We start from the raw sequence: 22,666 nt of genomic DNA, 5'->3' as shown, positions 1-22,666 counted from the left end.
TGACTCGTCACTCAGTCCGCACACAAATCTGTCGCGTAACATCACGTCCAAGGGAAGCATGGTGGTGTTAGCAGAAGAAGCTGCGTCTCCCTCCTGCCCGGTAGCTGTTGTCGACAGCGTTCCAAAATTGCAGTCGGCAGCGAGCTTCTTGAGCGCGGCTACGTAGGCGCTCACAGTTTCTCCTCCCAGTTGATCTCGTCGTTGGAAGCGAGCCCGGCTGTAGACCTCGGATGGCTTTGGGTCGTAGTGCTTTTGCAGCGCTTTTACGATGTCGTCGTAAGACACTGCCGCTGGTGTGCTTGGCTGAATAAGGGCGCAGACAGTATCGTAGGTCTGCTCCCCGCACAGCGTCAGCAGGTTGGCCCTCTTCAAGGCTGGGTCTGTGATGTTGTTAGCTTCAAAGTAGAACTGAAGGCGTCCAACCCACGATGACCACGATGAGCCGTTGAACTCTGGTATCTGATTGGGAAACCCTCGCGTAGCCATGGCTTGTCAATAGCGTTGCGTAGCGCGGGTCGAATCCACTTTCTCGTCGCCACTGTCGTGTCCGGTCGCTGTGTTGAATGCAGCGAAAGACGCACACGGTACTTTAAGACTTCGTTTATTTAAAGCCGATGAGGGTGCGACCAGCGTCGACCGAGGCAGGAGCCGAACTGGCCGCCCGAAGAAAGGAGGGAGCTGAGAAGCGTCCACGGGAGGGAGTGGCTTCCCAGAACAGGAGGAGGGTGCGGGGGCGCACCGTGGGGGGGCATCCGGCGACAGCGTGCGACGAGGGGCAAGCGGTCGTTAGGAGGAGGATTGAGTGGTCGTTAGGAGGAGGATGCGAACTGTCGTTAGGAGGGGAATGCGAGTGGTCGTTAGGAGGGGGCGCACACACACAAAAGCAATATGGGGACACAACAGGCACTGAATTTTACCGTGCAGAAAGTTTCTATACTCCGTTTCATAAATAGCTGGCAACGCTGTGGAGGCTACAGAAGTAGTGCGTCCTTGAAACCTTATTACTCCGCCACGTATCATTTGCCCTTCTCGAAGCCTCTTCGAGTCTTTGGACGAAAAAAAGAGTGATATAAAATCAAGTAGCAACACTGAAAATTACGGTAGAAGCTGTGAGACACTCGGTACTCGAACACTCTGCCTGTAATTTTCACTGAGTGTGAACATCTTGTTAGGCTCGAATCGAGTAAGGGCGATTCGCTGTACCGGCCGCGTATCGGAACGCCGAAGTCATTTTTACTTCTCTAAGACTCGATGAGTTGGAGGACGAAAATGTGGCAAGAGATAGAGTCTGGGAGATTGCCACTCACTGCACTTAAGATCTGTCGTAACGAAATGTGCTTGCGCCCACTTTGGTTGAAGGACGGACTACTTTTTTGGGCGCGGACTTGTCGTGCGCTAACAGGTACGCTAGCTTTGGCAGCGTTGCCTGCTATGCCTATGCACAGGCGCTTGTGACCATTTCGTATGCCCTGCATCCCACTTTTCCTTCTAGAATACCGACGTCACTGACCAGTGTAGGCTTCGTTCAAGTGTAGGTGGAGAGAGGAAATTGGAAGACTTTCTAACAGTCGCCAAAGCAATGAGATAAACGTGGTGAAATAACTAGGACTCTGCGCTTTCCTCTTTCATGAGCGAAGACTGCGTTCCTTGGTTGCCACTTTGTGGCCTTTTGAATTCTTTATGTTCAGCCTATTGTCTGAGGACGCCACTTCTTGAGCATAGCATTTTCTAGACTGTCCTTTCGTTTTTGTAGCGAGAGCTACACGACGCCAGCTCTTCGAGCCTTCAGCGTGGCACCCCTTGGGCTCCGTTGCGGCGCCGTGACCTTGAACCGGTTGGTCACGTGGTGCGGAGCAGCTGCTCGGCGAAACCGAGCTGCAACAGCTGTGCGCATGCGCTGTGTCGAGTGTTCGAGTGTGTGTGTGTGTGTGTGTGAGGGGGAGGGGAGAGGTGTCGCAGCTGCATAAGTAGGCGGCTCGGCGGAGCTCTCGCGTCACTCCTGGTTTAACCAGAGCTAAACAATAGCCAATTTTTTAACATAGCAATATCGCAGTTTTAATGCTTGTTTTCTTCCGTCCTTTTCTTCCTCTATCATCACTTGTTCAGTACTGCCCTTAAGGCGCAAGTAGCTTTGTGTAAAATATAAAGCCGATATTTCCTCGGGGGTTTGTTTGCTTTTTGAGAAAGAAAACACTACCCTCTCACTATTCCTCGACTGTCCATTACACATGCAACACACTATGCTCCTGAGAAAAACGCGAGCCGTCATTATCCGACGACTTCGTCTGAAAGAAAAAAAAGACTGCCTAAACCAGTCTAAGGTTTAGTTAAAACTTTTGGAGAGAGCCTTGGCGTCTCTATTTTTGTCCTCCACTTTTTTGTATTGAGTATTGTTCTCCTCCACCGTCTTTTCTTTCTCTCCGCCTCTTCTTCTTTTATCGATTTTCCTGTCACTTTTTCTCTCTCTTAGTTTGCCTTCAGTCTTTCTCCCTTCATTTTCTTCTCTTCCGTGTCTTGCTTCCTCTTCTTCTGCTCCTTCTTCTTTCTCTTTTTGTTTTTTCACTTCCCTCTTTCCTTGGTTTCGGTCTCCTTTTTTCTTCCTTCATCATCTCCCTCTACTTGTCTTCTCTTTCCTATTTCCTAGCGTGGCTCTTTTGATTTCGTCTTGGCTTGCGGATTTCTACGGCAACTGCAACTACTATAATGGGCTTCAGTTACGCTACAACTCAGGGTGGTGTCCCAATAAATGCTCTCACATAAAACTACCCTGGATATTCCGCCCCCTCGTGTTACAAAATGGTGGCGGTGACATCTGCGCCACACTCTAAGACCCCCTCACCCATATTGCAGTTGAACCTAAGATAACCTGGCAACCTGACTACATTCGTTGCAGTCTGCATAGTGGACGCTCCTCGTTCATTTTTAATTATGGCGTGTGCCAATATTGGCAACAATCAATTTGTACAATGGGTCAAAGCGACAGTATTCTCTTACGGTATATATCTGCGCAATCAGGGGGTAGAAGAGTCTTATGTGCAAATATTGGAAGATGTGTATAACGACTGCACGGCTACCATATTACTTCATAAAGTCGGCAATAAAACTCCAATAAAGAATGTCAAGGGAGAAAACCAGCCAAAAAAGACGGAAACACAAGAAGAAAACGACACAGGACAACGGCTGGACAACGGTCGTTCTCTTCTTGTGTTTCCGTCTTTTTTGGCTGGTTTTCTCCCTTGACATGCCTTACCAACAGGCCCACCATTCTGCCCTGCTCCAATAAAAAAGGGCTCCAGTCAGGGAGACACGATCTCGCCAGTGCTGTTCCGCCTGTTTACAGGAGGCATTCAGAGGCCTGAATTGGGAGCAGTTGGGAATAAGAGTTAATGGAGAATACCTAAGTGGTGCGCGATTCGCTGATGGCTTTGCCTTGCTAAGTCACTCAGGACATGAACTGCAAAGCATTATCAATGTGCTGAACAGGCACAGCAGAACGGTGGGGCTAAAAATTAACATGCAGAAATTCAAAGTAATGTTCAACAGTCTAGCAAGGGAACAGCAGTTCGCAATTGGTAGCACTGACCGCAGATCCGGATCATGAGAGGGAAATAACTAGAAGAATAAGAATGGGGTGGAACCCTTATGGCATGTTCCCTCAGATAGTGAATGGAAATTTACTAATATCTGTCAATAGAAAAAAAATTCTCTGCCTCTCCCGTAACCGAGAGTAGAGTAAGCATGAAATGTTTACGGGCCTAATGTCATCTCGGTGGACACCCGAACCGCACCGTACAGGAAGGGAGGAACGCCACCACCCGTTCAGCGCGATGCCTTGCCATTTGAACGCAAGGTTTTGTGAGGAAAGGAAATGGCGCAGTAATTCTCTGCCATCTCGGTGGACACCCGAACCGCACCGTAATGGAAGGGAGGAACGCCACCACCCGTTCGGCGCGATGCCTTGCCCTTTGAACGCAGCGCTTCTCCCCCGGATCACGTATGACAACGAAGTGTAACGTGGCATTTATGTGCTTTTTGCACGCGTTATTAGAAATCGGAAATTATAATTCCGTGCATTATCAAACCCACAGCTCCACTGATATCTTGATAAACATTGAGAAGGCACTGGCAGCAGTTATTTTTTGTCTCGTTTGGAGACCAACCGGCGCTTGCATGCCGGTCGCGTAGGAGGGCTTAGAGAGTCTCGTTAAATCTCGTTTAGTCTCGTACGGTGCCCGGATGTTCTCGTTTCAGAGCCCGGATGAGTGGATTTCAGTTCCCGGATAACTGGATTTCAGTGCCCGGATGAGTGGATTTCAGTGCCCGGATGAGTGGATTTCAGTTCCCGGATAACTGGAATTCAGTGCCCGGATAACTGGAATTCAGTGCCCGGATGAGTGGATTTCAGTGCCCGGATGATGGCTCTCGGTCTCGGCGTGACGTCACCACACTGCCGACAACGGGAGCTAAAAGCATTTCATGCTTAATACTCACCTATGGGTCAGAAACGTGGAGGCTAACAAAGCGGGTTCAGCTTAAGTTAAGGACAACGCAGTGGGCTATGGAAAGAAAAATGATAGGTGTCACGTTGAGAGATCGGAAACGGGCGGAGTGTGTGAGGGAACAAAGGCGGGTGAATGACATCCTAGTCGAAATCAAGCGGAAGAAATGGGCTTGGGCAGGGCATGTAATGCGAAGGCAAGACAAGCGCTTGTCCTTAAGGGTAACGGTGTGGATTCGAAGAGAAGGCAAGCGTAGCAGGGGGCGGCAAAAAGTTAGATGGGCGGATGAGATTACGAAGTTTGCGGTGATAGGGTGGCCGCAACTAGCAAAGGACGAGGTTAACTGGAGAGACGTGGGAGAGGCATTTGCCCTGCAGTGGGCGTAGTCAGGCTGATGATGATGATGGTTATGATGATATATGTGCTCCGGCGGTAACGGCGCGCCGATGTGTGCCTCGAAAGAAGCCTCTCACACAGCTGTGCCCATAATACAGCAGAATCTGATACACCTTGCAGCCAAGCTCACCGCCGAATACCGACACAGTAACCCACACACGAAGGCATTTTCCGAGACCCAATAAACTGCAGTCTTTTGCATCGCCACAGGATGAAAGCTTGGGTAGCATATCATGCACCTGCACTCGCTCACCTCCGTGTAGGAGCCGAATGACGTTGCTCCAAGGTTCCGCTCACATGGTTCGAAGAACTCCAGCGCACGTCCCGGCGACGGCGTCGTCCAGCGGCCCTTCATTGTGACCGACACCAGGCCGGCGGTCGGCACCCGTCTCCTCTCAAACTCCCGGATGCCATGCGGGCCGTACGACTGGATGACAGAGGACGCAACCCATTTTGCCCGAGAATTCGTTACCAACCGCGCTGGCTCAGTGGTAAGGCGCTCGAATACCGAGCCGAAGTACCCGAGTTCCAACCCGACCGCGGCGGCGGCGTTTCGATGCAGGCGAAACGCAAGAGGCGCCCGTGTGCCGTGCGATGTCAGTGCACGTTAAACATCCCCAGGTGGTCGAAATTGTTCCGGAGACCTCCACTGCAGCACCTCTTTCTATTCTTTCACTCCCACCTTCCTCCCTTCCCTTACGGCGCGGTGCAGGTGTCCGCCGATATATGCGAGACAGTTACCGCGCCATTTCCTTTCCTCAAAAACCAATTCACCACTTTCCAATCGTTTACCGACTCTTCGCTTCCAAGGTGAGATTGATATTACATATATTTATTTTAAAAACTGACATATGCGCCACTGCTGTCCGAACAAATGGATTGTACAACAATGCAGACATTACATACCTGATAGAGTTCAACTGATGTGAATTTATTAACTAAAGATTTGATTCCGAAATAAAAAGAAATCCATGCTTGAGTAAATGCGTTATTTCAAAAAAAGAATCTCATATCATTATTTTCTAGGTGGCTGATCGTGGTGAGAAATACATTTTACCCTCGCGTCATGTGATCCCCTCTGGGCCTAGGCGGCATGCTGTTGTGGAAGCCACCCGTTATAAGAATGGTCTATAGACTGTCTATAGACTTCTTATAGACTGTATTGCCTTCCTGTACGCTTCACCAGTGTACGCTTCACCTGTACGCTTCACCTGTACTGTACGCTTCACCAGTGTCACAGCATTAAAACAACGTGCGGAGTTGGAACCGCTATCATGTCGACGCCATTTCGCTCGCCTAACCTTGCTTCACAAACTGTATCACCATCCCACCCTCCACGACGACTTCTTTTTGCCACACCCTGCAGTCTTTCCTCGCCGTGACCACGTTAACAAAATAAAACGCATCACATGCCGTGCATTGCTCTACGCGAAATCATTCATTCCTCGCACTATAATAGATTGGAATAACTTGCCATCACACATAGCTATTGAGGTTAACCCACAATCGTTTCAGCATTCGCTAAAGCAAACCACGGACTAACAGATTTGGTATTTTTGTTGTATTATGTGCATTTACTGAGTATTTTATTCTGCGTTGTTTGTTGTTATTATTTGTGTACATTACTAGTTTTAATTCATTATTACGTGTATTTTGTTCAAATTCCTGTGCCATATTTTTATGATTGTATCGCCCCCCCCCCCCTATGTAATACCCTCGCACGAGGGCCCTTAGGGGTATTGTAAATAAATAAATAAATAAATATATATATATATATATATTGTCTATTCATAGTCTATAGATTAAAGTCTACTAAAAGCGTATGGCCATAAATCTATAGATTGTCCATAGGCTGTCTATAGCATTTGTATTGCCAATAGACTTATCTAGGATTTGTCTATAGATAGTACACAGACTTTATAGACATACATGTATGTCTATGGACAGTCTATAGACTGCCTCAAAAATTTTTGTAAGGGACACCACACGGCGACCGCTCCGGTCAGTGGCGTAGTGACAATTAGGAGAGCAATAAGAAATGCACAGCGTTCTAAAAAGCGAAAAAAGAACGCCACTTTCTCTCCCGCCTTGCGAATGCGAGCCGATGGGGTGCTTCGAAACAAAAGCGAGTAAATTTTGCCCTCGACCACCATGCGCTCAGGCTCACCATGTCGTAGAAGTAAGTACTGCTGAACTCTGGTGGTAAACGGACCGCCGACAACTGGGTGGGGGGCATGACAGCGCACCTGTCGACCGTGTTGTCGCCGAACGGGTAGTGGCCGTACACAACGAGCAAGTCCGGGATGAACTGGATCCTCCTGCAGGTCACCGACTCTGAAGGGTGCAGCCCTGACGGAAATGTTCTTCAGATAACGCATATACACGACTCATTCACTGCCTATGGGCGTCTTAGAAAAGCCTAAATGCTGTACTTGTGGCAGATGGCTACCATTAGGGCTAAGCTGTAAACGGTTTGGTATGGTTTATGGGGGTTTAAAAGTGCAGTAAAGAGGAATCTGAACTCGTCTTTTTGCCGCGGGAACTAGATCTACACGTTCCGAGCATTCTTAGAAACTGCGATTTATTGCCCTGTGTGGCCGATTTCCTTAATTAAATCGAATTAACGTCCGGCTCCCGCCTTTTTTTTTTTTAATTCTCCCCCGTACGGTTGACGGAGTCGACCAACGCGTGGAGTGCCGTTCACCCAGTCCCGTGGCGGCTTGCCGCTCTTCCATCGGCAGAGTAATACGTAGTAGTCCGTAGAAGCAAATAGTCCGCGCGTATTTTAATTTCTGCGGGTAGATAGATAGATAGATAGGATAACTTTATTTGGCTCTAGCACAAGTGCTTTTTTTTATGTGGTCAGATGAGTCCATCCGCAACGGTCGGTTGCCCCTATTCCAGGGCTCCGCTGGATGCTGCCGTCAGCTGAGCTCGCCGTATCAAACCGATCTGGTCATCGCGGCAGTCGCTGGAGAGCAGACCCTCCCATTGCTCCACACTGGGGTTTTGTATAACTGGGACGATGTCGACTTTCTGACAAGCCCATGTGATGTGATACAGTGTAGGTTTTTCATGGCACCACGGACAATTGTGTGCGTAAAGTGTGGGGTGAATTTTACTTAGTGTGTTTAGATTTGGATATGACCCCGTTTGCAGTTGTCTCCATGTGACAGCCTCTTCTTTGTTTAAAGATTTGTGCGGTGGTGGGTACCGCATCCTGCTGCCTTTGTAGTTGTTGAGTATGGCCGAGTATTCCTGAGGTACTGGCAGGGATTCCTCAAGGTCGTTGACGTTGGATGCTCGGTAGTTAGTATATCCTCGAGCTATCCTGTCTGCCTCTTGGTTTCCTGCCACCCCCGTGTGCCCCGGTACCCAGATGATCTTATGTTTGATCGGCTTGTGTGGTTTTGCATGTGTTTGTTGCGTCTTGCAGTCTACAGAGCGGAGTATGCGGAGCGCTCTGTGACCTACTCTGCCGCAAAGATAGTTGCGGCAGGCTGCTTGTGAATCAGTAAGAATTGTCAGTGACCGCCCAGTCCGATAGCCCTCCGCTGCCGCTAGAGCGACGGCCGCTTCTTCAGCCTCAGCTATCGTGCAGTCTTGCAGGGAGGCGCTGGTAATCTCGTGTAATTCCGAGTTGACTACAGTTGCCACTGCGTTGTTGGTGCCTTGTCCCCTAGTCATGGCATATGTGGCAGCGTCGACATACACTGTTGTATCCTGGGATGCGTGTGTTTTCTGTAAGCGGTCGGCCCTTGCCTCTCTTCGGTCTTTGTGGAGGTTCGGGTCCATGTTTCTTGGTATTGGTGCCACCCTGAGCGTGCTGCGGTACTCATCGGGGATCGTTTTAGTTCTCAATATCTCTCGAATTTGTTCGGTGTAGCCCAGTTTCTTTAAAAGAACTCTGCCTGTGGAGGTCTGCTGTAGTCTGCGCATTTGGGCAACATGCTGCGCTTCCCGTAATTCCTCGAACGTGTTGTGCAGTCCCAAGGCTAAGAGCTTTTCAGTTGAGGTGTTATGGGGTAGCCGAAGCGCGGTTTTATACGCTTTGCGTAAAATCGCGTCCGCCTGTTGTATTTCACTTTTGATATGATTGTAGTACGGGAGACTGTATGTCGCCCGGCTGACCACTAGGCTCCTGACCAGCTTGAGTGTGTCTTCTTCGCGCATGTCATGACGTCTGTGTGAGATGCGCGTAATCATGCGGGCCACTTGAAGTGTAGATGCCTTTAATAGCGCAAGGGTGTGAGTACAGCGTTGATTTGACTGTATCCACATCCCTAGTACCCGTATGAGTGTCTTCTCTGGTATTGGTTCTCCTTCGAGGTAAACTTGTAGTCGAAGTTCTTTACTGGTAGGGACTGTTCGGTTCCGTTTTCCTCTCCAAACCCGTAAGAGCTCAGATTTTTCGGTCGAGCATGCTAGCCCTCTTGCTTTGACATAGTTTTCAACGCAGGTGGCCGCTTCTTGTAGCCTATCCTCTTTCTCGCCGAGTGAGCCAGTGTTAGTCCATATTGTGATGTCGGCATAAATGGCATGGTGGATGTCGTCAATTTCTTTTAGTTGCTTCGCCAGTCCGATCATGGCCACGTTGAATAGCGTGGGTGAAATGACCGACCCTTGAGGTGTTCCCTTGTTAGGCGTTCGAAACTTCTCGGACCGAAGTTCTCCTATACCGATGGTTGCAGTTCTGTTGGATAGAAATGCTTTGACGAAGCTGTGAATCCTGCGCCCGCAGTTCAGGTTGTCCAGGCCCGTAAGGATTGCTTCGTGGCTCACATTGTCAAAAGCCCCTTTGATGTCTAGGGCCATTATCACGTTTTCTCCGTCCCGAGGAACGTTCCGAAGTACACCTTCATATAATTGGAGGAGTACGTCTTGAGCTGATAATTTTGCTCTAAAGCCGAACATGCTGTGAGGGATCAGTTCGTTGTCTTCCATGTAGTTTTGAAGTCTCTGCGTTACCACTCGCTCGTATAGTTTTCCCAGGCATGACGTAAGCGAGATCGGCCTGAGGTTTTCTATCTGCAGTTTCTTGCCTGGCTTGGGTATCATCACCACTTCAGCATGTTTCCACTCCTCGGGGACAGTTTCAGCTTCCCAATGTTTGTTGAGGAAGTCTGTCAGTTCAGCGACCAGCGCATCGCTGAGGTTGCGGATGAGTGCGTTGTTTATTTTATCCGCTCCCGCGGCCGTATTTCTGGTGGTGTTTCGCATGGCCGCGTAGACCTCTTCTCGTGTGATGGGTCTGTCCAGATTAGCGTTATCGTCTCCCCGGTACTCCCCTGTATAGGTCGGCGGGTTCGTGCTGCCAAAGCATTTGGCGCGCAATCTGTCGAGGAGTTCCGAGTCAGTGCCCTCGAACTGGTGAATGAACCGGTATATGGATTTATTGTTTTCAGCTTTTGTCTTAGTCGGATCGAGGAGCGCTCTAAGGATACGCCAAGTCCGTGTCGTGCTTAGCGTCCCACTAAGGGAATCGCTGAATTGTTGCCAATTTTGTTTTGCCAGCTGTGTGGCGTATTCCTCTGCTTTCGCTGTAATTTCGGCGATTTTAAGCTTGAGTTTCCTGTTATGTTTTTGTTTTTTCCATCTCCTGGTGAGACTGCGCCTAGCATCCCAAAGCTTGAGCAGCCGACCGTCCACCTCGGGTGTTTCCGCTGTTCGGTTTATGGTTTTGGTGTACTTGTCTTGCGTATCCCTTAGCATGCTTCCCCATTCCTCTAACGACTGTATGCCATTCTCGGTAAGGTTGCTGTCGCATGCTTCGCGGAACGCATTCCAGTCCGTTATTTTTGCCGCGCCCAACTGGCGTCTCAGCCTGTCTGAGGTTACTTGCGTCTTGAGTATGTAGTGGTCGCTGCCTAAATTTTCCAATAGGTTCTCCCATTGTGTTTGTCCGAGTCCTCTTACGAATGTGAGGTCGGGGCAGGTGTCGATGCTGACGCTATTTCCAATTCTGGTAGGGGTTGCTGGGTCCGTGAGTAGGTTGCAGTTGAAGTTATCTGCAACCTCGGCAAGCGTTTTGCCTTTAATGGTGGCCTTTTGGTACCCCCAGCTCTTGTCCATGGCGTTGAAATCCCCCAAGATGATTAACGTGTTGTTTTTCGCTAGTCTGTGGACACCGTGAAAAAGTTCAAAAAATTTTGCTTTTCTTTGCTTCGGGGGGCTGTACACGTTGACGATGAATACACTTCCCCCTTTCCTTTTCTTTTTCGGTACGATCTCTACAATCACATGCTCAATGTCAGTGTCGGGTATGCTGTCGTGATTGATGGCTATGACTGCCTTGCTCACTAAGATGGCTGTCTTTCCCGTCATGTGGCTGTCGTAGCATGTGTATCCCGTGAGAGTGGGTGTCGCGTCCGTTTCTTGAAGTGCGATAACGTCAGGTGGTGTTAGCTGCGTCTGAATGAATTGTTTGATGAGGCCTTGTTTCTTGCGATAGCCTCTGCAGTTCCATTGCCATATGTCTAAGATGTTTTGTTTGCTGTGGTTCGTGTTAGCCATGATTTAGGTTCTTGAGCTTGTGCAATGGCCCGTTCCCTGGGATGTAGATGGATTGGCGAGAGCTGCTAACGCAGGACGGTTGTAGGCCTTTTCCTTAATGTTCTCTGTGTGTTTTTGTTTGCGGAAAGCACTCCGTAGCTCTGCTAGTTGTCCTTGTACCTGATGCATTGTCTGTTGCATCATTTGTTGCACCATTTGTTGCATCATCTGTTGTATTTCCGCTTTGAAGTTTGTGCGTTCCTCATCGCTCATCTGCAACGAGGAGTTCGTTTGTGTAGCGTTCGACAGCGGGTGGCATTTGGATTTTAGGTCTTGAACTATCTTTGTGAGTTCCGCAATTTGGCGTTCCAACTCATTCTGTTTAACGCGAGCAAGTTCTAGTTCGCGCTTAAGTGCTGCTTTCTCTGCGTCTCCATGTTCAAGGTCACGGTTGTTTGCGTTGTTTGTATTGGTGTTGAGTTTGTTACCAGTCCCACCCGAATGTGGAGCAAACCCGGGAGCATCGGCTCTCCAGCTCACCTTGTTGCTGCTTTTCTGGGCGGACCCGGTGTCTTCGTTCTTCCGGTGCTGGTTCCCGGCATTCGTCCCCGCAGGGGGTGGCAGGGGGGGAAACGAATGGGACCGCGAGCGATGCCGTGATGAGCGGGATCCTGAGCGGCTCCGTGATGTCTCTCCCTCCGAGCTGAACCACCGCGGCCGTCTGCTGCGGTCACCGCGGCTGCGGCGTCTGCTGTCGCGTCCTCCGCTGTTGCTGGAGTTTTCACCTGTAGCGTTGCTGAGGGCGGTCTTGGTTTGCTGCCTTCTGACTTTCTTGAGTCGTTCGCGGCAGTCCTTCGACCCGGTAGGGTGGGCCTCACCACAAATCACGCACTTTGGAGTGCAGGAATGTCCAGTCGGCGGGTTTTGCGTTCCGCACTGGCTACACGCGCGCACATTAGGTGTGGGGCACACGTCGGAGCGGTGGCCTTGCTGGAAACACACATAACACACTTGTCTCGTGGGGCGGTACGGGTAGCATGCCGTCTCGCCCCCGTAGTAGATAACATATTTTGGGACAATGGGACCGTCAAAGGTGATGACGGCCGTCTTGGTTTTTCCTAACATCCGGGCGCTGAGTATGGTGACTCCTTGGGTGCGCACTCGTAAATGGGCCTTGAGTTCTTCCGGTGTCGTCCCGGGATCAATTCCATGTATCACGCCACGTTGGACATCGTCCGGCGCGGCCACGTAGGTGTTCAACTCAAATGCGCGTCCCGCAAAGGTGAGGCTGGTAATGCGTCTCACGAGTTGGGCAGCTGATTCATGTGGGGTGCTTACGATAATGATGTTAGATCCTGGCCGGAGCCGTATGATGAAATCTTCGTCTTTGCATTGTTGGTTGCACGCTGCAACTACAGCGCGGGCTACCTGGTGGGTGTGAAGCTGTCTGACAGCAAGTCCTTTCTTCGGTCGAATGATAATTTTGAAATCGTTCTTAGGGAGCGGAGGCAGCCTGCGCCTTGGCTGGTGTCCTGTTCCTTGTCCGTTGGCGTTTCTGCCGGCGGCGGCTGGCCCTCCGTCGGTTGGGGTGAGTTGAGTTGAGTTGTCTTCGCCGGGGTTGTTTTGGGTGGTCGAATTGTTCCCCGCAGCGATCCGTCTGCTTTTCCTCTGGAGTTTCTTCTGGCGTTTGGACAATGCCAATTCCCAGCTGGCGTCGTTGTTGTAAGGGTTGGGCGGCTCCTGCGTGGCGGACGCCGCGTCAGCGTTGCTCACCGGGCTCTCGGAGTCAGTGGTGTTGATGTCGTCCTCATCCATCTCCTGGGCGTCCGGCAAGTTTTGGGGCAATCCTTCCATGGTCTGATCGAATGTGTAGTTCGCAGAGCGGGGTCGATTTCAGGCCGCACCACCGCTGCCTTGTCAGGCCTAGCGGCCCATGTATTCCCGTAGGCGAAGATGCCCTGCCGGTAGGCTCGGCGAGACGCCGTCCGAATCGCCGAGTCAAGTCCGATGAGGAGCCAAAATTTGGTCCTACCGTTCGGAACCTGGTGTCCAGGTGGGGCAGCTTGTGAGTTCTTTCAGCTCCAAATAAAATCTGGTGGCGCTGTGGATTGGTACGGTTCGGAATGGTCAAAAACTGCGGAGGCAATGCGACACACGTCCGCACCTCTCGGCAGCCATGACGGATCTCATTTCTGCGGGCTTTTTTTGCGGCTATATTACTGCGAATGAAACTATTTATTCACGGAAGCCTAAAAAACAAAATAAAGTGAAAGCAAAGCCTCCACGGAGCTGGCTGAAAGGCACTCCACGCGTTGGTCGACTCCGCCCACCGTACGGGGGAGAATTCGAAAAAAAAAGGCTAGAGCCGGACGTTCATCATCATCATCATCATCATCAGCCTGATTACACCCACTGCAGGGCAAAGGCCTCTCCCATGTCTCTCCAATTAACCCTGTCCTTTGCTAGTTGCCGCCACTGTATCCCCGCAAACTTCTTAATCTCATCCGCCCACCTAACTTTCTGCCGTCCCCTGCTACGTTTGCTTTCTCTTGGAATCCACTCCGTTACCCTTAAGGACCAGCGGTTATCTTGCCTTCGCATTACATGCCCTGCCCAAGCCCACTTCTTCCTCTTGATTTCAACTAGGATGTCATTAACCCGCGTTTGTTCCCTCACCCACTCTGCCCTCTTCCGATCTCTTAACGTTACACCTATCATTTTCCTTTCCATGGCTCGCTGCGTTGTTCTTAACTTAATTAAGCTGAACCCTCTTTGTTAGCCTCCACGTTTCTGCCCCATAGGTGAGTACCGGTCGAGTGCTATGTGAGAGCCGGACGTTAATTCGATTTAATTAGGGAAATCGGCCACACAGGGCCATAAATTGACGTTTCTAAGAATGCTCAGAACGTGTAGATCGAGTTCCCGCGGAAAAAAGACGAGTTCAGATTCCTCTTCAGCCCACCTTTAACGTCCCAAAGCGACTCAGGCTATGAGGGACGTCATAGTGGAGGGCTCTGGAAATTTCGACCACCTGGGGCTCTTTAACGTGCACTGACATCGCGCAAGCTGTAAACGACTCTGAAGAAGAGGTGTATAAACATGCCCAATATTCCCTGATAAAAAATTTAAAAATTGGAAAATTGTACGAAAATTTGTACGGGAGAGCAGTTCGTGGTTCTCGTGGCCGGAGAAAACGCGATACGCCAGCATAAAATAATCGCCGCTCGCGTTACCGACCGTTATGACCCACATTAGTTTTGAAGGCATTTAGCACAGAATGTCACAAGTTCCACGGTGCTGCTCACCATTGCCAGGGGACAGAGTATGCAGCTGTAAGGACGCTTTGCCAAAAATAACCAGGCTGCATAGTTTGCTTATCTTTCGTATTGTAAAGCCCCCACGCTTCCCTAAAGATCAAAAAGTTATTGAAATAGAGCACAGGGGTTCTATTTACCTCAGAGAGATTAGGAGCTCGAGGGCTGGCATAATAGCTTTAATATACGACTGAGAAGCAAGCCGTGCAGCCTGGTTACCTTTGGCAAAGACTACACTTGTGTGAATCGGGCACTGAGCGGATCATGTGATAATGGCACAATATTGTCACGTTGTAGTGACGGCAGTCCAGCGGTCAGGAATACAGTAACAAGGCTTGCAAACGAAGCTCTTTATTTGGGCCGACTTGCACCCGCAAAAGAACTGAATCACTCGGCGACGGCGTAAGCAACAAACGTGCTCGTCAGTCGTCGAACTACGAATGCCCGCCGCTCGCGGCATCACTCAATTTAAAGCCAGCAAGAAAACTTCGAGATAACAGGTCAAGATCATCTACAGTAATCTGGAAACACGTAGATGCAGCTCTTCATGGCTGTGATCAATCGAGATCAGTCCGGTCGCTTCTCGCGTCACGAACAAAAATGATAACACCCGTTTCCGGCGGCCTTGAGCGAACGAACGGACTTGCGGACACTACGATGATACGTGGCAATATAGTACCTAGAGCTCTGCTCACTTGTATTAGCAAACATTTCCCTCTGACCTCCTTTGTCACTTCTGGAAATCGACTTAAAAGTGCGCCCCCTATCGCTCATTTTAGAAACAACGAACGGAGCTCACTTGAATTCTTCGTCAAAGTAATGTATCCACTGTCTGGCTGGAGATGGCGCAGCGAAAGCTGTGAACGCACTTCGCCGCCGCGACCTCTGCCTCTTCGCAAGGCCGGCCAGAACCTGTGAGGGAGAGAAAAAAAAAACGACTACATGGGAATTCATCGCTTCATTTTACTCCTATACCAATACCTCCGTATTGGTTAAAAAAATGAGAAATCAATCGCAGCTGCAAGGTGGCTTTATGTTTTATGGAAGTAAGCCGTCTGAAAGCATGAAAAGGTGATCGAAACTTCTCGGCAGAAAACTCCGTATCGACAAAATCATCGCGAGAACTTTTCTTCAGAGTTGGATATCCATGCCCAGCAAATTCAACAAATTCACTTCTCAGCGAACTTGTACTTTTTGTTATTGCTACCGTCATATTTCGCTTCTGTTGCAGTGAGACTGCTTTTTTCAAGTCACCAACACAATTTCCGATATTTTGCTTTCAACGGCAGCAAGCTTACGAAAACCCCTATTCAGCAACCGGACCCAGGCTACCACATTAGCACCGGCTCTTTGGCGCACCTACGAACAAAACCCCTTTTTAAAAACGACACCCGATCGCTGTATCTAAAGCTCTTCCGAAAGCTCTTCCGAGTCCGACCCTTCCGAGGAATGATTTGCAGAGAAAGAGCGAGCTTCTATTAAGGGATTAATTACTCATTGACATCCACCCGAGCGCAGCCATACGGGAAAGCCATACAGCTTTCCTTTGTAGCCGTATGGCTGCGCTTGGATGGATGCCAATGAGTAATTACTTCCTTATTACGAATCTACTCCACCTTGGGGGATTCCCGTAAAAGCATTTTACCAAGGAGTTTCTGTGTTCCAAAATACTAGGACACCACGTCAACGCCAACACCATTCGAAGACTACCTGCCCGGGAGGCCTAATGCAGAGCAGAGACTACCGATGGCCCATTGTCGTAATAGATTGCAAGAAAACTGGCGTATACAGAGAGCTAAGCTTTTAGATAGGTTTGGAAATTTGGTGGCCTGTATATAGGTTGGCTTGGGTTAGGAAGAATAGGCGGCCTCTTCCTTCCAGCCTACATGACCTGGTATTGTTACTGTTTTTATAATTGATGCAGGAACAGCTTTCAGGGCTGATATCACATTTAAGGATAACCTGAATGGGTATCATTTTTAAGGTCTTTTCAAATCCCAGGTTGTGTGCGCGTAACACATTTATAAATACTCTGCGCTAAATATTCTATTTTAACACAATCATCTCCTTCTGCTCTCTCACTACTGCAATAGTCTAATGAAAATATATCTCGTGTGCCCTGTGATTCCATTGTTTTCAGACATCGCGTACATTGCAGTATGAACATTTGTGTGATTCACGATATTTCTTTGTGAGTATCGAACTGCGCATATTAACTGTTTTCACTACGCGTCAGAGGTTTTAAGTTCCACAGTATGATATGCGCGCCTCAACTGGAAGAGTCTCGGACGTACTTTTAGCCGAAACATGGCCGTCATCATTTCGGTTTGGGTCGCTTCTGTTGGCGTGTCGAGTATTCCTGTGTGGTAGATTTTGTTGTTCCAGAACACCTCGAGTGCATATGGGTTGGTGCGTTTCAGATCGTCTCGCAGCTGATACATGTGGCTGCATAGAGGATTCAGACACAAACCGTAAACAGGCGCTGAAAAGGAAATAAAGAAAGCATCCCTTGCCGCCATGACCACGTCATATTGTACGCCCAAAGTAGACCGGCTGACTAAATTAGTCGCATAATTTTTCTTGACATAGTGGTGTACAGTTTATCTAACATGTAAAACATAGACTGTACAACAACTTGGATCGCACTACGGTTTCTACGGATAACAAGCTTTAGCGTTTTTCTCGGTTTACGTTTAGGTGGTTCTGGCTTATTTCGAAAAAAACAAACGTTTCATTGTTAACTTCCAGTACCTCTCCGGCATATGTACAAATATTTCTGTTGATAATTGCTTCCATATTGCCGTTCTCTATGGCAACCTTATCTCGGCTCAGAAAAGAGGGCATTGTCTCTTGAATATAACACAACTTTTCCTTCCATATTTCACCCTTTCCGGCTCATAGGAAAGATTCATTTGTTTCCATTGTTCCCTCCTATTTGCAACCTGTTTGGGATACACCGTTTGTCATGTTCTTGGTAGCTTCATTTTTTTTCTTTTGATGCCTGTGTATTCTGCCATAAGCAACCTAATCGTTTTGCTTGACCTGATGTCCACGTTTTTGCTGTACAAGTACCTGTATTCGTTGTTGCTCTCTTCTCATTCACTTTTTCTTAATTCGTCATCAAGCATTGTTTTGATCTGTGCTTCCAGTGCTTCAAACCGTGGCCAACTCATTGCCCCCCGTACACCTTAGTTCGATCTCTTTCCGTGAGCCTCCTCAGCCAATCTACTCTGCCAACCGTTCTTTGATTGATCCCTTATCTTTGTAGCACATCTGATATCAAGCACAATACCGCGTCCGCAGATGTCATCGCCAGAACCACCACCACACCCTTGCACAGATATCCGTACCGCTTAAATCAGTCCTCCTCAAGGCGTGGTATTTTGTATCCCTTGGGGAGGAAACGACTTGATTGTTTTAACCCTATACCAGCGAATCCGACAGGTTGCGACACCTGCCGGATGACGAAGCAACCGACGTACAGTCTCAGTAGATGGGCGAGGTTCGTGGTTCCTTTGAAGGTTGCTGTCCCATTTATGCGTTGTTTTTTAGTGAGAGAAGTGAATGTTATTCACTGTGGCTCTAATATCAAAGAGCAAACGAGCGGCAATCTTCAAAGCAGCCGCAAAGCTCAACTAATCATCAGGCAGAGTTCACAGCAGCCTCTTTGCTCGGTTGCTCGGTCAGCCTTCTCAAACAATGTACTCTCAGCCTAGGGCAGTTTCTCCTTAAAGGTGCACTGAAGAGGAATCTGAACTCGTATTTTTACCGCTGGAACTCGATCGACACGTTCCCAGCGTTCTTGGAAACTTCGAATTATAGCCCTGTGCGGCCGATTTCCCTAATTTAAATCAGATGAACGTCGGGATCCGGCCTTTTTTTTTTAATTCCCCGCAGACGGTGGGAGGAGTCGACCAACCTTTCACCCAGTATACCCAGTCCCGTGGCGGCTTGCAGCTCTGCCATCGGCGGAGTGATACGTAGTAATAGGCGAAAGGAAAGAGTCAACGCGCATTTTTATTTCCGTGGGCCTAACTTGCAGCTATGTAGTCTCTGACTGGACCTTTTTATTCACGAAAAGCTAAAAGAAACAAAATAAAAGCGAAAGCAAAGTCGCCACGCGACTGCCTGAAAGGCACTCCGTGCGTTGATCGACTCCTCCCACCGTATGCGGGGAATTAAAAAAAAAGAGGGAGCCGGACGTTCATCCGATTTAATTAGGGAAATCGACCGCACAGGGCAATAAATCGAAGTTTCTAAGAATGCTGGGAAAGTGTAGATCGACTTCCCGCGGCAAAAAGACGAGTTCAGATTCCTCTTCAGTGCACCTTTAAAGTAGGACAATCCAGGCAAGCGCAGCTAGCAAGTAACTTCCCAAAGAACGTAAACCAAAATGCCTGCATAATGTATGATGCTACCTCCCGAGTACCTCCCGAGTATAAGTCAGAAGCTTTTAAAAAGCAATTTCCTCAATGTGATGTCCGGCTGCCAAATATGCAAGTCTCTGAGATGGTCTCTTTAGGCAACGAAAACAAGATTGCGTGAATGGTTGACGCTTTCTTCCCAGCTTATGAACATATCGCAACTTCTAACAAGATGATTAATGCTATCGACATAGCTCTCCCCTGAACAGTCAACCGCCTCCGTCTGGAGGTAAAACTAGTTGTCAAGATTCCTTCGGCGACGAAAAAGGAAAACCTGTTGTGTACTGATCACTCATATACAAAGATTAGAATAGAATTTAGGGAAAATTGATGTGCCCGTTAAAGATCCCCAGGTGGTCGAAATTATTCCGAAGACCTCCACAACGGCACCTCTTTCGCACTTTCTTCTTTCACTCCTACTTTCCTCCCTTCCCTAACGGCGCGGTTCAGGTGTCCGCCGAGATATGTGGGACAGATACTGCATCCGCATGTATATGCAGGCACAGTCACTCTTCCTGAGGCCCTATGGTTCAGAGACAACAATGATCAGGTAAATAAATCTGCGGTGGAAATTCGCAAAAAGTGATTGGAAGATTTTCAGCTCCCTTTCTTCAAAAACCAATTTACCAATCTACAAACCAATTTAAAATTGATGTTCAGTTTGTAGGGCCCCTGAAGTAATTGCCGCAGATGCTACATAAAATCATTGGTTTATGAATAACGTAACCTGCTATAAAACGACCAAGCCACTCACTGAAACGCAAATGATATTCCCAGGGTGGTCCTGTTGTATCTTGTGGCCGCCCTCATGAAAGTCGCCAGATCTGAATCAAAAGGAATGCCAATGGATAGGTTGTTTCTGTTGCCGGCATAGATGGAGTCGAAGAAGGCGATGTCGCACAGGCCGTCGATAGCCATTACCGCATCCGAAATCGTCCTCCGTCCATAGGTGCAAACCAGCACCTCTGGGTTGACGCCTGCAGAAATGTCCGCCAATACCTTTTCGTTTGAACCAAGCATGCGCAACATGCTGTTATAACAAGGAAACTCATTGAAACTGTTAGCTGTTTGATGTCATTTTAAATGGCGTAAAAGTATCTTGGTGAACAGGTTTGCTCATCACTACGTGTGATTAGACGCATGTTTCCAAGAAATTCGCCCTAGAGAAGCCGATATTCACTTCAGATAAAAGGTTGTAATGGCCGCCGCGGTGGCTCAGTTGTTATAGCGCTCGGCTGCTGACCCGAAAGACACGGGTTCGATCCCGGCCGCGGCGGTCGAATTTCGATGGAGGCGAAATTCTAGAAGCCCGTATACTGTGAGATGTCAGTGCACGTTAAAGAACCCCAGCATCATCATCATCATCAGCCGGACTACGCCCACTGCAGGGCAAAGGCCTCTCCCAGGTGGTCGAAATTTCCGAAGGCCTTCACTACAGCGTCCCTCATAGCCTGAGTCGCTTTCGGACGTTGAGCCGCCATAATCCAAACCAAACCAAGCCTAACCATTTAAAAACGAATCCGTAATCAGCGGAACTAATTATTGAGCTCTTTACGTCCGGCATGAGAGGCGGGGACTAAAACGTTAGACGACAGATGTGGTCGCAAGAAATATCATCTCTAATGCATGCGACGAATTAAGTGTGTGCCTGTGAAGGCGGTATGTGGTAACGTATTAATGCGAGAGCGTAATATGGCTCATCAGCAACGCAAGCCGGCGGCGTTGACGAAGTGGTAACAAAACCTCATGGCGTCACCACGGTCTCGCATGCTGTCAGCAATAAGCCATAAGATAGTAATGAGCGTTGGTAATGAGTCGTCATAGGCAATTGTGAACCAGACATTAGACGAGACAGTATAGTAAGTGAAAGGGTTAGTTAGTGGTAGTGATCATTAGTGACAGTGATAGCTATAGGGATAGTTAGTGGTAGTGGTTGTTTTGGAATTATAAATGACGTTACTAAATAGTGAGGAAGGTCATTAATGACAGTGGCGACGATAACGAAATTTAGGCCAACGGCCTTTAAGGTAAAGGTCTTCATGGTAAAGACCTTTGTAGTAGAGGCCTTTAGATCATATGCCTTCGAGCCAAAGGCCTTTATGGTTAAGGCCTTTAGTGCAAAGGCGTTTATGCCAAAGTATGATTTTGCATTTACAGCTCGTAAGGACCTTAAGTGCCCACTATAACTTTTCATTGAATGGATTGGCATAGTCCCTTATTACTGGAGGGGAACGCGGTTGGTTGCGGGGTGATATAAGGAGTCTAATAATAATCGGTTTGTGGCCGCAGATCCTAATCACGACAGCGAAATAACTAAAGAATAAGAATTGGATGGAGAGCATTTGGGAGGTTCTCTCAGATCATTAATGGCAGTTTACCATACCCCTCAAGAGAAAAGTATACAGCAGCAGCATTTTACCGGTACTCACCCATGAGGCAGAAACGTGGAGGCTAACGAAAAGGGTTCAAATTAAGGACAGCGCAGCGAGCTATTCAGAGAAAAATTATAGGTGTAACGCTAAGAGACAGGAGAGGACAGAGTGGATGAGGGAACAAACTAGCGTTAATGACATCCTAGTCGAAATCAAGAGGAAGAAATGGGCTTGGGCAGAGCATGTAATGCGAAGGCAAGATAACCGCTGGTCTTAAGGGTAACGGAATGGATTCCAAGAGAAGGCAAGCGTAGCAAGGGGCGGCAGAAAGTTAGGTGGACGGATGAAATTAAGAAGTTTGCGGGGATACGGTGGCCGCAACTGTCAAAGGACAGGGTTAATTGGAGAGGCATGGGAGAGGTCTCTGTACTGCAGTGGGCTTAGTCAGGCTGATGATGACGATGACAGTGATTATGATGAAAGGCACAGTAGCTGTTTCAATCTGCGTCAACACTTAACCGGATTGCGGGACGCATGAGAGAGGGGCTGAAAGGTGTAAATGGGGGCGGGAGATGCCGTGGTTCAGGGACTCCGGTTAATTTCGATCACCTGAAGTTCGGCAGCAAGCACTGGCGACCCATAGAACACTGCGTATTTTAAATTTCGCCTCTGTTTGAATGGGAGCGTCGCGATAGAGATTCGATTCCGCTATCTCGTGCACAGCAGCGAAAACCACGCACTCCTATAGAGACTGCAGTTGCTGGGAGTGAACAGAACAGTTACACGGGCAGCACGTTGTTAAAAGCGAGTGTCTCACTCACGCCTCGGTTTCAGAGTGGTGTACGCATCCCCCGGCGTTGTCGGTGCATTAGAAGCGGCAGGTACTCGTACCTCGACACTCACTGGTAAGACGACCGTCGGCAAGTTCCTGCCCCCGTTGCTCTTTTCCTCAGTCGTGGTCCAAATGGTCGTGGAGTCTACGAGTCAGAGCGTCAGAATTTTGACCGGGCTCCCAAGGAAACATTCGATAAAAAAGGCGTTGTCTCTCGTGATCCAACATGTGCAACATTCTTGAACAAAAAATCTGAAAACTGTAAGACACTGTTATAGAAATCGCCATCATCATCGTCGTAAGCCTGACTACGCTCACTACCGGGCAAAGACCTCTC

General features: G+C 48.7%; 1 protein-coding gene across 4 annotated transcripts in view; it reads right to left on the bottom strand.

Moving 5' to 3' along the window:
* The window catches only part of LOC149348004 (uncharacterized), a 51,434-nt gene that overhangs the window by 3,872 nt on the left and 24,896 nt on the right, over positions 1–22,666 (bottom strand). For 2 of the 4 annotated variants that reach the window (XM_089587842.1, XM_089587843.1), the window contains exons 3-8: positions 22,319–22,474; positions 19,880–20,102; positions 16,996–17,146; positions 15,501–15,613; positions 7,063–7,213; positions 5,149–5,322 (exon numbers count right to left, since the gene is read on the bottom strand). In XM_089587842.1, coding sequence (XP_089443968.1) covers positions 5,149–5,322; positions 7,063–7,213; positions 15,501–15,613; positions 16,996–17,146; positions 19,880–20,102; positions 22,319–22,474 — 968 coding nt within the window. The remainder of the gene's footprint in view (positions 1–5,148; positions 5,323–7,062; positions 7,214–15,500; positions 15,614–16,995; positions 17,147–19,879; positions 20,103–22,318; positions 22,475–22,666) is intronic. The other 2 variants (XM_089587844.1, XM_089587845.1) reach the window with 2 other exon arrangements.

Source organism: Amblyomma mixtum, chromosome 4 (assembly GCF_055824585.1).
Source record: "Amblyomma mixtum isolate Tamu chromosome 4, ASM5582458v1, whole genome shotgun sequence".
Taxonomy (NCBI): domain Eukaryota; kingdom Metazoa; phylum Arthropoda; class Arachnida; order Ixodida; family Ixodidae; genus Amblyomma; species Amblyomma mixtum.
The sequence above is the reverse complement of the archived record's forward strand: the minus strand, read 5'-3'. Positions and strand labels throughout refer to the sequence as shown.